This window comes from Pipistrellus hanaki (genome assembly GCF_964339955.1).
Source record: "Pipistrellus hanaki genome assembly, chromosome: 7".
NCBI lineage: Eukaryota > Metazoa > Chordata > Mammalia > Chiroptera > Vespertilionidae > Pipistrellus > Pipistrellus hanaki.
The window spans coordinates 87,701,273-87,713,650 of NC_140509.1; the positions used below are offsets into that span (position 1 = coordinate 87,701,273).

Genomic DNA, 12,378 nt, shown 5'->3' on the forward strand with positions numbered 1-12,378 from the left:
TCACTTCCTGCGCACGGAACGGCCGGCCCAGGGCGGCGCTCTGTGGGCACGGGGACGCGGGCAGAGGAGCCTCGGTGCCTGCACTGAGGGATGGCGGCTGGAGGTGAGAGAGACAGGAACTGCTATGTAATTCCTCCCCGTGGACAGATGCTTGTCTAGACTGTGGTTCTCAAACCAGGGTTCCCTGGAAGCCCGGAGTCCTGTGGCCGGGCCTGGGAAGAGGGGAGGCCACAGAAAGAGAAGGCCCCCCCCGCCCCCCCTGCACCAGAGGGCTCTCCCTGCTCCTGCTCCTGCTCCTGCTCCGCGCACCGCAGCCCTGCACCCCCCGGATCGGGTCCAAACGGGCAGTCGGACATCCCTTGAGGGGTCCCAGACTGGAGAGGGTGCAGGCTGGACGGAGGGACACCGCTCCCTATCCCGCGCACAGATTCCGTGCACCGGGCCTCTAGTGTGTGTGTGTGTGTGTGTGTGTGTGTGTGTGTGTGTGTGCGCGCGCGCGTTTATTGATTTCAGGGAGGAAGGGAGAGGGAAAATAGATGAAAGAGAGTCATTGATCGGCTGCCTCCTCACGCCCCACACTGCGGATTGAGCCCGGAATCCAGGCCTGTGCCCTGACCGGGAATCAAACTGTGACCTCCTGGTTCACAGGCCAATGTCAGCCCCTGGGCCACGCCGGCGGGCCGGACCTGGCAGCACATGGAACAGCGAAGAGGAACAGTGCTCTCCTGTACAGAGCCAGAGCAGACACTCTGCCGGCGCCTCCCTCTGCGGGCGCTGAGCCTGGCTGCCTCCCCTGCTCCCTCAGCGAGCGCAGCTGCTCCCGCAGGAGCGGCTGCTCCAGGAGCCATGTCTCCCCGCCGGCCACGTGGACGTAACCTGAGCAGAGTTCCAGCTGGAGCCGCTGCTCCTGGCGACACACAAACATGGAACACGTGTGCGGAGGGAGGGCGGGGGCTGAGGCCAGCAGTGCGGCACCCGGAGCCGGTGCAGGCTCTTCCCGACGCGCTGTGTGCCGTTGGCAAGCATTCGGTACCTGGGCCTGGCATTGTCACTCGATCCCGTGTCACGGGAGTGCCAAGGGGCAAAGCGGCCAGGGAGCCTGAGGAGGACAGGGGGTGTGAGGGGCCAGGCTGGGGGGGGTGGGGGGCAACCCGCAGGGGGACAGGGGGTGTGAGGGGCCAGGCCGGGGGTGTGGGAGGCAACCCGCAGGGGGACAGGGGGTGTGAGGGGCCGGGCCAGGGGAGTGGGGGGCAGCCTGAAGGGGACAGGGGGCGTGAGGGGCCGGGCCGGGGGGTGGGGGGCAGCCTGCAGGGGACAGGGGGTGTGAGGGGCCGGGCCGGGGGTGGGGGGCAGCCCGCAGGAGGCCCATCCAGGGCGGGGAACGGGCCTGTGCCAGGCTCTGCGGGCATCGGGCAGGAACACCGGCTGCAGGGCCGGGACCTTGGGAACCGGAACTGGAGGAGGAGCGGCTCCCGATCGGCCCCCCGATCGGCCGTCCTGGGCACCATTCACAGGTCACGTGGGTCACGTGCCAACCCGGAACCGCTGCTGTCTGACACTCCCAGAGGGCGAGGAGGCTCCTCCGGGGCCTGCGGAGGGGGAGGAGGGGCCCCGCTCCCCGGGGAGAGGAAGAGGGGACTCCAGGCCGAGGGGCCGGGCGGGGCGAGCGGGGCGGGGTGGAGGGGGAGGAGGTGTAGAACACGTGCCAAAGCACCCTGAGAGCGACCCCCCCTTCCCTCTGAGATTCATCAGTCTGTTCCATGTTTCCATGCCTGTGCCTTGAGCGCCTGCCCCCTGGTGGTCAGTACATGTCATAGCTACTGGTCGAATGATAGCTTAGGCTTCTATTGGGTCGGCAACTAAGTAATTGCGGATTTTTAAAAGAAAATCAAAGACAATTTTTTCATGGAACTAAATAACTTTATTCTGTAATGTATTGCCCATTTTGATCAATGACCTTTTGCCATCTTTCAGGCAGCATCATAATCCCACGTTCAAAAAACTTCTGGTTTTTATTAGCAAAAAACTGAATCAGGTACGATTTGACATCATCATCATTATTGAAATTTTTACCATTCAAGGAGTTTTGTAAAGATCGAAACAAAAAGTAATCAGATGGTGCAAGGTCAGGACTATATGGTGGATGTGGCAAAACATCCCAACCAAGCTCCATTAATTTTTGCCGAGTGACCAAAGATGTGTGTGGCCTTGCATTGTCATGATGGAATACAACACCTTTTCGATTTGTCAATTCGGGCCGCTTTTCTTCAACTGCATTGTTTAATTTCGTTAGTTGTTCAATGTAGACATCAGAATTGATCGTTCGGTTGGGTGGTAAGAGTTCAAAGTAGACAATTCCTTTGTAATCCCACCAAACTGATAACAAAACCTTCTTTTGATGAATATCAGCTTTTGATGTTGTTTGAGTTGGTTCACCTGGCCTGCTCCACGATCTTTTCCGCTTGATACTGTTGTAAAAACCCATTTTTCATCGCCAGTTATCAGTCGTTTTAAAAATGGATCATTTTCATTACGTTTCTTTAGCAAATCGCAGCTGCTAATGCGTTGCGTTAACTGTGATTCTTTCAGTTCGTGAGGAACCCATGTATCGAGTTTTTGAACATAGCCAAGTTGTTTTAAGTGATTCTCAATGCATGTATGTGATACATGAAGCTTCTCTGCAATCTCACGTGTTGTACTGTGACAGTCCGAATTGATTATTGCTTTGATTAGGGCGTCATCAACTTCAACTGGACGACCAGAGCGTTTTTCATCTTTGAGTGAAAAATCACCAGAACGAAATTTGGCAAACCAATTTTGACACTGCCGTTCTTTTAAGGCTTCGTCACCATAAACAGCACATAACTTTTTATGAGCTTGCGATGCGTTTTTCCCTTTGCAGAAATAAAAAAGCAAAATATGACGAAAATGTTCCTTTTGATTTTCCATTTTTCAACGAACGCCAAACGAAAACTACAAAACAGATCAAAAAACTTTTTTTACTGATTAACAGCTGAATAGCCAACTATCAAATAACAAAATGTGTTTTACATTTGTACTACGTCTGCAAACCTAAAAATTCAACTGAAGCCATATATGTGTGAAACCCGCAATTACTTAGCTGCCGACCCAATATATACCGTATCTATATCTATATCTATCTATCTCTATATGTCTATATATCTATATGTCTATCTATCTATCTATATATATATATATATATATAGAATATAGATTTCAGAGAGAAAGGCAAAGAAAGAGAGAGAGAGAGAGATTGAGAGAGAGAGAGAGAGAGAAACATCAATGATGAAAGAGAATCATTGATCCGCTGCCTCCTGCACACTCACACTGGGGATTGAGCCCAAAACGCAGACATGTGACTTGACCAGGAATTGAACCATGACCTCCTGGTTCATAGGCTGATGCTCAATCACTGAGCCATACTGGCTGGGCTCCACGTATATTTAAAAATATAAATTTCAAAGAAACAACCAACATTTTTTTTTTCAATACGTGTTACCTTTTTCATTAGTTCAAACACAGGAAATATGCATCTGTTAAGTGTTCTATTCAACCTCAAATTGAAACAGCCCTGCCCTCCTACACTCTACCTTCCTGGTGGGTGACTCCAGCGTGTAGCCTGCTGGGAGTATACAGCCCGAGGCGGGCGTCCCTGGGAGACCCAGGGCGGAGCTGGGCAGGACTACGGGCCCACGCCGGGCAGCCCCTGCGAGGTCCCCGAGGGGGAGCACCTGCGGCCAGGATCTGGTCCTGGATCTCAGCTACGTTGCCCAAGAAAGGCTGGCCCGTGGCAGGTCGTGGGCAAGCACGTGCGAAGGATTATCCGGTAAGCGGTCAGCGAGGCCCCAGGCCGGTAGGCTCTGCCCGCTGCAGTGGGTGTCAGGTAAGACAGCCCCCTACGGCTTCAGAAGCATCTCTGGTGGAGGCCGGTGAGCACACATGCAGGGAGTGGAGAGCCTGTCAGAGCTGGTCAGCTTTATTGTTATCAGTTATTAGTTATCGGTTATTGGTTATTGATTAGTTATTAGTGGCACTTCTCTCCAGCCCCGGGTCGGACGAATGCTCATTGATTCCGTGCCGATGGACCACCTTTCTCTCTAATGCTCAGACCCGCGGCTCTGACATTTACCAGTGGTTTCCAGGAATGTCATTTTACACCGACCAGATGTCATTTCTAACCTGCCCCCCGTGGCTGCGTTGCATTTTGGGTGGCACGAACACAGCCCCGCTCCCTGCGGAACCCGAACTGCCAGGCCAGCGCCCTGCTGCGGGACTGCTGCCCCTCCGGGTCCCCGGGTCCCCTGACCCCCCCCCCCAGAGCCGCTCCCCACGGGCCTCCCCGGGAAGGAGGGCGAATGAACGGAGATGCAGCTGCACCCCGAGCTGGTGCCTGGGGGAGCCAGGGCGTGTGGGGTCTAAGGTGCGCGCTGCCCCGAGGCTCTGTCAGCTCTCGCTGCACCCCGCCCGCGCCCCGAACCACCCGTACCCGTCCCGTGACCGGTGCCAGACCTGCCCGCAGCCTCTCGAGCCGCCCCAGGATCTAAGCTGCATTTGTGTGGAAACCAGCCGCGAACCCCCTTTCCGAGCTTTTCGTTCGGACTCGGCGAGGCCGGACAGGAGCTTCTGGGACCAGTCCTCCCGCCCCGAGCGCTGCCCCGAGGTCTCCAGTCCCAGCGCCTGCTGCCTCTCACCACGGCCGTGGAACAAAGAAGCCACGAGAAGAATGGGACGTTGTGCCCATGAACTTGACTTCATGACAAACAGACACGCCCGGACCTCGCAGGGGCCGGCCTGCCTGTGGCCTGGACAGGACACTCCAAGGAGGCCTCCACTGGGAGCGAGCCCTGCCCACACCCCGACCCCCCTGCCCACCCCCTCCACCTCCCTGCCCACACCCCCACCGCCTGGCTCTCCCTGGCTCCTCATCTACAGAGGCAGGGCGGTGCGGACGGGGTGGAGAGAGGAATACGGGAGGCTGACATGAAAGACACATCGGAGGAGCTTCTGACTTTGGACACCCGAGAAGGGACCGGGCCAGGCCGGCTCTCCAGGGTCCTGGGTCCGGGGAACCTGCCTCACCCGGACCTGCAGGGATTGCATCAGCTCCGCAGACCGGCCGGCGCTGGTGCTGCTGCGGGTCTATCCCTGTCCTTCTCCCCCGACTCACCCGGAGCCCTCTGGCCCGCGGGGCGCCGGGCGCGGTCTGGGCGCGGTCACACCCCACCGGCGCGGGGCGGGGCGGGGCGGGGCGGGGCCGGGCCGGGGTCCTGCACCCGGGACCTCGGAGGGGCGCCCCGGAGGAACCGGCCGGCCCTCCTCCCCCAGCGCAGAGGCGCCCGCCCGAGTCTGCCCGGACCGCGGAACCACATGAGTCCGAGATCACCACCGGGGACGTGGCCGGTCCCCATCGCCAGTCGCGGCAGTAACCTTGGGTCCCGGGGAGCGGACCGGCCCTCCCGCAACTTGAGCTCCGGGCGGGCGGTGCGGGGCGGGCGCCGCGCTGCGACCGCGGGCGGCGCTGGGGTGGCCTGGACCCGGCATCGCGGGGCGCGGGGCGGACCCGGACCCGGATCCGCGCGACGTTACCGTTACCTCGAGCCGCCCGAGGCCGGAGCTCTTGGCGCGGGACCTCCGGCGCAGGTAGACGGAGAAGAAGCGGCGCACCGTGAACTTCCTCCGGCTCAGCTCCATCGCCGCGCCCGCCGCGAGGAGCCGCGGGCCGGGGACGCGCATCCCCGGGCGGAGGTCAGGTCCGCGGGCGGGCGCGCGGGGCACGGGCTGCGGGCACAAAGGGCGGGCCGGCGGCCACCGGGCCCGGGTGCCAGCGCCCCCTCCTCCTCCTCCCCGGCCCCTCCAGCTGCTGCCCCGGGCGAGGACCGGGCACTCCACCTCCGCCAATCAGCGCCCGCCACCCCCGGCGCGCCCGCCCCTTTCCCCACCCCCGCAAGCACCGGCCCGAGGAGCCCCGCCCACCCCGCCCCGCTCCCTGCCACTACGGCCAATCAGCGCCCGCCGCCACGCCCAACCACACCCACTCCTTGTTCTCCTGCGCCGCCGCCAATCAGCGCCCGCCGCCACGCCCAGCCACACCCACTCCTTGTTCTGCTCCCTCCGCCCCTCCTCCTTCCTCGTCCATAGTACTCTCTCCCTGGCCCCGCCCTGTATGGCCCCGCCCACCGCCGCCCACCACCAATCAGCGCCCTCCGTGGCGCATACCTAATGAGCCCCGCCCAGGACAGCTCCGCTGCGCCCGCCGCTGGTTCTCGCTTCTGGGGTCTGGGTTCCGCTCCGCTAACCCTGCGGGGCTCCCAGGATTAGGGGCGTCCTGGTGTTTCCTCCTCTTAAGGCACACATGCACACACTTCGGCATGACGTTCTGTGCCGGACAAAACTTTAATCTGTGATGAGCAGGCACTTCTCGGGAATGGACCCAAACGGGGGGGGCGTGCGCTCTGCCCCCCACCCCACCCCACCGCGGCCCTGCAGGCGGCGCCCAGGCCCGAGGCCCGCCGCCCCGCCGGGCGCTGAGAGCTCCCCACGCGGCTGCCACCGCGGCGGGCAGCGCTGGGAGAGCCGCGGTGGGAGAACAAAGACACATCCGTCCCGCTGACCTTCCGCTCCAGATATAGAACATTGTCCCAACGCGTGACCCGCGGGCCTGAGGAGCCTGTCCGAGGCTGGGCTCTCAGGCCAGATGCCGGCTGCGGGGCGGCGAGGGATTTGCCTTAAAGGGAAACGGACTTTTTTTTTCTACAAATGCTTGCTGGAGGGCTGGGGGGCTGGGGGGCTGGGGGGCTGGGGGGCCGGAGGGCTGGGGGGCCGGGGGACTGGGGGGCCGGAGGGCCGGGGGGCTGGGGGGCTGGAGGGCCGGGGGGCCAGAGGGCCGGAGGCCGGGGGGCTGGGGGGCTGGGGGGCTGGGGGGCCGGAGGCTGGGGGGCTGGGGGGCTGGGGGGCCGGAGGGCCGGAGGCTGGGGGGCTGGAGGGCCCGGGGGCCGGAGGGCCGGAGGCCGGGGGGCTGGGGGGCTGGGGGGCTGGGGGGCCGGAGGGCCGGAGGCTGGGGGGCTGGGGGGCGGGGGGGCTGGAGGGCCGGAGGGCCGGAGGCTGGGGGGCTGGGGGGCCCGGGGGCCGGAGGGCAGGGGGGCCGGAGGGCTGGAGGCTGGAGGCTGGAGGCAGTCCCAGACCCGTGCGCAGGCATCTGGGCAGCCTGCTTGTTTACCTTGTGCGATGTCCACGTGCTGGTGTGAGCTCAGGCCCGGCCCACGGCCTCACTGGCACACCGCCACCCGTGCCTCCCGCCGCCACAAGCTATGCCATCCGCTGGCAGAAGCAGAAGCCACACTGACACCTGTGACAGGCGACCCGCGCCAGAGTGAGCGAAGAGGCGTGACCCCAACGCGAGCTGGCAAGTTCCGGCTGCGTCAGGTCCCAGGCGAGGCCTCGGGGCCAGAGGGCGCTGCGGGCTCAGCGGCCAGCGCAGAGTGTGTGTGTGTGTGTGAGTGTGTGTGTGTGTGTGTGTGAGTGTGTTTGTGAGTGTGTGTGTGTGTGTGTGTGTGTGTGTGTGTGTGTGTGTGTGTGTGTGTGTGTGTGTGTGAGTGTGTGTGTGAGTGTGTGTGTGTGTGTGTGTGTGTGGTGGTGGTGTGTGTGTGAGTGTGTGTGTGTGTGTGTGTGTGTGTGTGTGTGTGGTGGTGTGTGTGTGAGTGTGTGTGTGAGTGTGTGTGTGTGTGTGTGTGTGTGGTGGTGGTGTGTGTGTGAGTGTGTGTGTGTGTGGTGTGGTGTGTGTGTGGTGTGTGTGTGTGTGGTGTGTGTGTGTGGTGTGTGTGTGTGGTGGTGGTGGTGTGTGTGTGTGTGTGTGTGGTGGTGGTGGTGTGTGTGTGTGTGTGTGTGGTGGTGGTGGTGTGTGTGTGTGTGGGTGGGTGTGGTGGTGTGTGTGTGTGTGTGTGTGTGTGGTGGTGGTGGTGTGTGTGTGTGTGTGTGGTGGTGGTGTGTGTGTGGTGGTGTGTGTGTGTGTGGTGGTGTGTGTGTGTGTGGTGGTGTGTGTGTGGTGTGTGTGGATGTGGGTGTGTGGAGGGGTCAGGGGGTGTAGGCCACTGCCCACGGCCCTGGCCATGGCCCATCACCCCCCGCCCTGTCAGAGGGCAGCGGCGCCCAGTCCGGGCTCTGCGCAGGTCACACGGGCGGAGGGTGGTTTCGGAGACGCACACCGGGAGGTGCTGGGTGAAACGAGGGGAAATGCTCGTCCCGGAAAGCACGGCTGACCAGGAGTGAGCGGGGGAAGTTCAGGCCAAATCTGAGGCCGAGGCGATATTCCCCGGTGCCGGGAGGGGCACCTGTCCTGGAGTCTCTCAGCCTCCTCTCCCACCGCCTCCGCCCCCACCGCCTCCCCTCCCACGGCCTCCGCTCCCACGGCCTCCGCTCCCACCGCCTCCCCTCCCACCGCCTCCCCTCCCACCGCCTCCGCCCCCACCGCCTCCGCTCCCATGGCCTCCGCCCCCACCGCCTCCGCCCCCACCGCCTCCGCCCCCACCGCCTCCGCTCCCATGGCCTCCGCCCCCACCGCCTCCGCCCCCACCGCCTCCGCCCCCACCGCCTCCGCTCCCACGGCCTCCGCCCCCACGGCCTCCGCCCCCACGGCCTCCACTCCCACGGCCTCCTCTCCCACCGCCTCCGCTCCCACCGCCTCCGCTCCCACCGCCTCCGCTCCCACCGCCTCCGCTCCCACCGCCTCCGCCCCCACGGCCTCCGCTCCCACCGCCTCCGCTCCCACGGCCCCTTGCGCTCCGGGGCAGATGCTCAGAAGGGGCCATGTGCGAGCTGATGAGGAGACCGCGGTGCTGGGAGACCCTCAGGCCTCTCCCAGCCCGGGAACCTTGTGCACGAGGGCGCGGCCCCTAGGACTCAGGACAGCGCCGAGCACGGGCACGGCCGGGCAGGACCTGGGGGCTCGGTGCTCTGCGGCCCCCACGGCTCCCGGCAGGCTGCCGGCCAGACCTCCGTCGGGCGGGCAGGCGGCGGTGCAGGGCGGGCGGCTGAGGTCGGTAACCTCGTGCCCTCAGAGCCCGCGGGGCCGGGCCGCCGTGAGACGGTGACCGATGGCGCTCGTTCCTAAAGCCACGGCGGGCACGCTGCCGGGAAGAGACCAGCATGGAGCTCCTCCCGGGCCCCCAGTCCCGACAGGCCCCTCCCGGCTGCTCGCAGGCCCGGCTCCGTGGGCGAGGAGCGCCGCCCCCGGCTTCTATTCTGGGGTCTCCGGGAATCTCATTAGCGCTCTCTCACTCCCAGACTGTCCCCTCTGCCTGGGCGGGGACAGGGACACGGGACTGCGGCTGCCCAGAGGCGTGGGGGCGGAGTGGAAAGGGGCATGGGGGTCAGGGAGAATGGGGCAGGGGTGGGGGAGAGGGAGGCAGGGGGTGGAGGGGGCCATGGGGAACAGGGAGAGGGAGGCAGGGGGTGGAGGAGGAGGAGCAGGAGATGGAAGGGAGCAGGGGGAGAGGGAGGCAGGGGGTGGAGGGGAGCATGGGGGGGAGAGAGGGCATGGGGAACAGGGAGGGGGAGGAGGGGGGTGGGGAGGAGCAGGGGGGAGAGGGAGGCAGGGGGTGGAGGGGGCCATGGGGAACAGGGAGAGGGAGGCAGGGGTGGGAGAGGAGGAGCAGGAGATGGAGGGGAGCAGGGGGAGAGGGAGGCAGGGGGTGGAGGGGAGAACGAAGGGAGAGGGGGCATGGGGAACAGGGGGAGGGATGCAGGGAGGGGGTGGGGAGGAGCAGGGGGGAGAGGGAGGCAGGGGTGGAGGGGAGCATGGGGGGGAGAGGGGCATGGGGAACAGGGAGGGGGAGGCGGGGGGTGGAGGGGAGCATGGGGGGAGAGGGGGCATGGGGAACGGAGGGGGAGGCAGGGGGTGGGGAGGAGGAGCAGGAGATGGAGGGGAGCAGGGGGAGAGGGGGCATGGGGAACAGGGAGGGGGAGGAGGGGGGTGGGGAGGAGCAGTGGGGGAGAGGGAGGCAGGGGGTGGAGGGGGCCATGGGGAACAGGGAGAGGGAGGCAGGGGGTGGGGAGGAGGAGCAGGAGATGGAGGGGAGCAGGGGAGAGGGAGGCAGGGGGTGGGGAGGAGGAGCAGGAGATGGAGGGGAGCAGGGGGAGAGGGGGCATGGGGAACAGGGAGGGGGAGGAGGGGGTGGGGGAGGAGCAGGGGGGGAGAGGGAGGCAGGGGGAGAGGGAGGCAGGGGGTGGGGAGGAGGAGCAGGAGATGGAGGGGAGCAGGGGGAAGAGGGGAACAGGGGGAGAGGGAGGCAGGGGTAGAGGGGAACAGGGAGGGGGAGGCAGGGGGTGAGGGGAGCAGGGGAAGAGGGAGGCGGGGGTGGAGGGGAGCAGGGGGGAGAGGGGGCATGGGGAACAGGGAGGGGGAGGCAGGGGTGAGGGGACGGGGGAGCTGGGCGGACTTTCCTCCTGCTGCTTTCTGCCATCACGTGAGGGTCACGAAACCCTGTCACCTCGGCCCCGACACGCCTGTGAGCCCTGCGGCCCGTGGTCCCCTCCGCCCGCTCCTCCCGGCCGCACCTCCGGCCGGGACCCCGCTCTGCTCAGGACCCGGTGCGGTGGGCGCCCGCGTCTCCGGTTCCCGCGGGGGCTTCTCCTGCTTTAGTCCAGAGCCGCTCCCGCCTCCGGGAGCAGCAGGCACATTCCCCTGGAGCTGACCGTCCGCAGCGCCGCCAGCTCGGCAGCGGGGGGCGCGGGCGGCGCGGGGCGCGGGCAGCGTGGGGCGCGGGCGGCGCAGGGCGCGGGCAGCGGGGCGCGGGCGGCGGGGCGCACTCCGCCGGGCCCGGGCGGCGTTTCGTGAGCGCACCTGCCCGCGGCCGCGGCACACCCGGGGGCTGGCACCCCCGCCGTGGGCTCCTGACGCTCCAGGGACACGTCACGCCACTGGCCGTGTGCTCGCTCAGACAGCACGTCTTCACCAGCAGACAGCTCTCCCCGAAGCGGGAACCACGGAAATCCACGAAGCCGTTATCTGCGAGACGGAGACAAAACCGCCTCGAAGCACCCCACTGCCCGAGACCTGAGCACCCCACTGCCCGAGACCTGAGCACCCCACTGCCCCAGGCCTGAGCACCCCACTGCCCCGAAACCTGAGCACCCCACTGCCCCAGACCTGAGCACCCCACTGCCCCAGACCTGAGCACCCCACTGCCCCAGGCCTGAGCACCCCACTGCCCCAGACCTGAGCACCTCACTGCCCCAGACCTGAGCACCCCACTGCCCCAGGCCTGAGCACCCCACTGCCCCAGACCTGAGCACCCCACTGCCCCAGACCTGAGCACCCCACTGCCCGAGACCTGAGCACCCCACTGCCCGAGACCTGAGCACCCCACTGCCCCAGACCTGAGCACCCCACTGCCCCAGACCTGAGCACCCCACTGCCCCAGGCCTGAGCACCCCACTGCCCCAGACCTGAGCACCCCACTGCCCGAGACCTGAGCACCCCACTGCCCGAGACCTGAGCACCCCACTGCCCCAGGCCTGAGCACCCCACTGCCCGAGACCTGGGGACAGGGATCCAACATGCCCCTCACCCCCCACCCTCACCCCCGCTCAGAGTCCGCTGATTCTTCCCGCTGTTGATCCTCACCGGGGATGTTTCCACTGATTTGGGGGAGAGAGGAGGAGAGAGGGAGAGACAGAGAGACACATCGACCGGTGGCTCCTGCAGGTGCCTGACCAGGGCTGGCCGGGAGGAGCCTGACACCTAGGTGCCTGCCCTTGACCAGAACCGAACCCGGGACCCGTTGGTCCCCAGGCCGACACTCCATCCACTGCGCCCTGAGGGCTCTTCAATCCGACCCAAAAAGACAGCCTCTGCTTTGTGTCCGGCGGGCGGGGCTCAGTGGTGAGCGCTGAGCCAGGAACCAAGAGGTCACGGTTTGATTCCCGGTCACGGCACACGCCCAGGATGTGGGCTCGATCCCCTGCTGGGCCTGCAGGAGGCAGGTGGTCGATGATGTTTCTCTCTCACCTGTGTTTCTCTCTCCATCCCTCTCCCTTCCTCTCGCTCTCTAAAATAGTAATAATGAATCAATAAAAGGAACAGGACTCTCCACGCCACCTGCTGGTGCGCTGGGGAAGTGACATCTCTTCCTGAAAAGCACACCGTGTCCCCATCTGTCACTGGGAGACGTGCAGGGGGCCGAGCTCAGAGGGGGCGGCTCACAGTGGGAAAGAGCGGGATGAGAGGCCCCGCCCACCCGCCGGCTCCCTAGGGCATCCAGGAACCGTGGGCTGGGGTGTGGCTCTTTGGGGGGGCACACCCCAAGACAGGGACTTGGGGACAGCACGGACCAGGAAGCAATCATCCCACAGAAGGTCAGC

At 65.0% G+C, this 12,378-nt stretch overlaps 1 protein-coding gene and 1 long non-coding RNA gene across 7 annotated transcripts in view; both read right to left on the reverse strand.

The window, feature by feature from the left end:
* Window positions 1-12,378, reverse strand: part of RPS6KA2 (ribosomal protein S6 kinase A2) — a 68,414-nt gene that overhangs the window by 31,998 nt on the left and 24,038 nt on the right. The window contains exon 1 of one of the 6 annotated variants that reach the window (XM_084890951.1): window positions 5,614-5,892. The exons of the other annotated variants lie outside the window; for them this stretch is intronic. Coding sequence (XP_084747077.1) covers window positions 5,614-5,754 — 141 coding nt within the window. The 5' untranslated portion in view covers window positions 5,755-5,892. Of the gene's footprint in view, window positions 1-5,613; window positions 5,893-12,378 lie in introns of those variants that run through there. 6 annotated transcript variants of the gene reach the window in all.
* On the reverse strand, window positions 6,357-7,381 carry LOC311626092. The gene is made up of 3 exons (XR_014795631.1): window positions 7,238-7,381; window positions 6,633-6,745; window positions 6,357-6,397 (listed from the first exon to the last, which is right to left on the reverse strand). It is a non-coding gene; the product is annotated as an uncharacterized lncRNA (long non-coding RNA).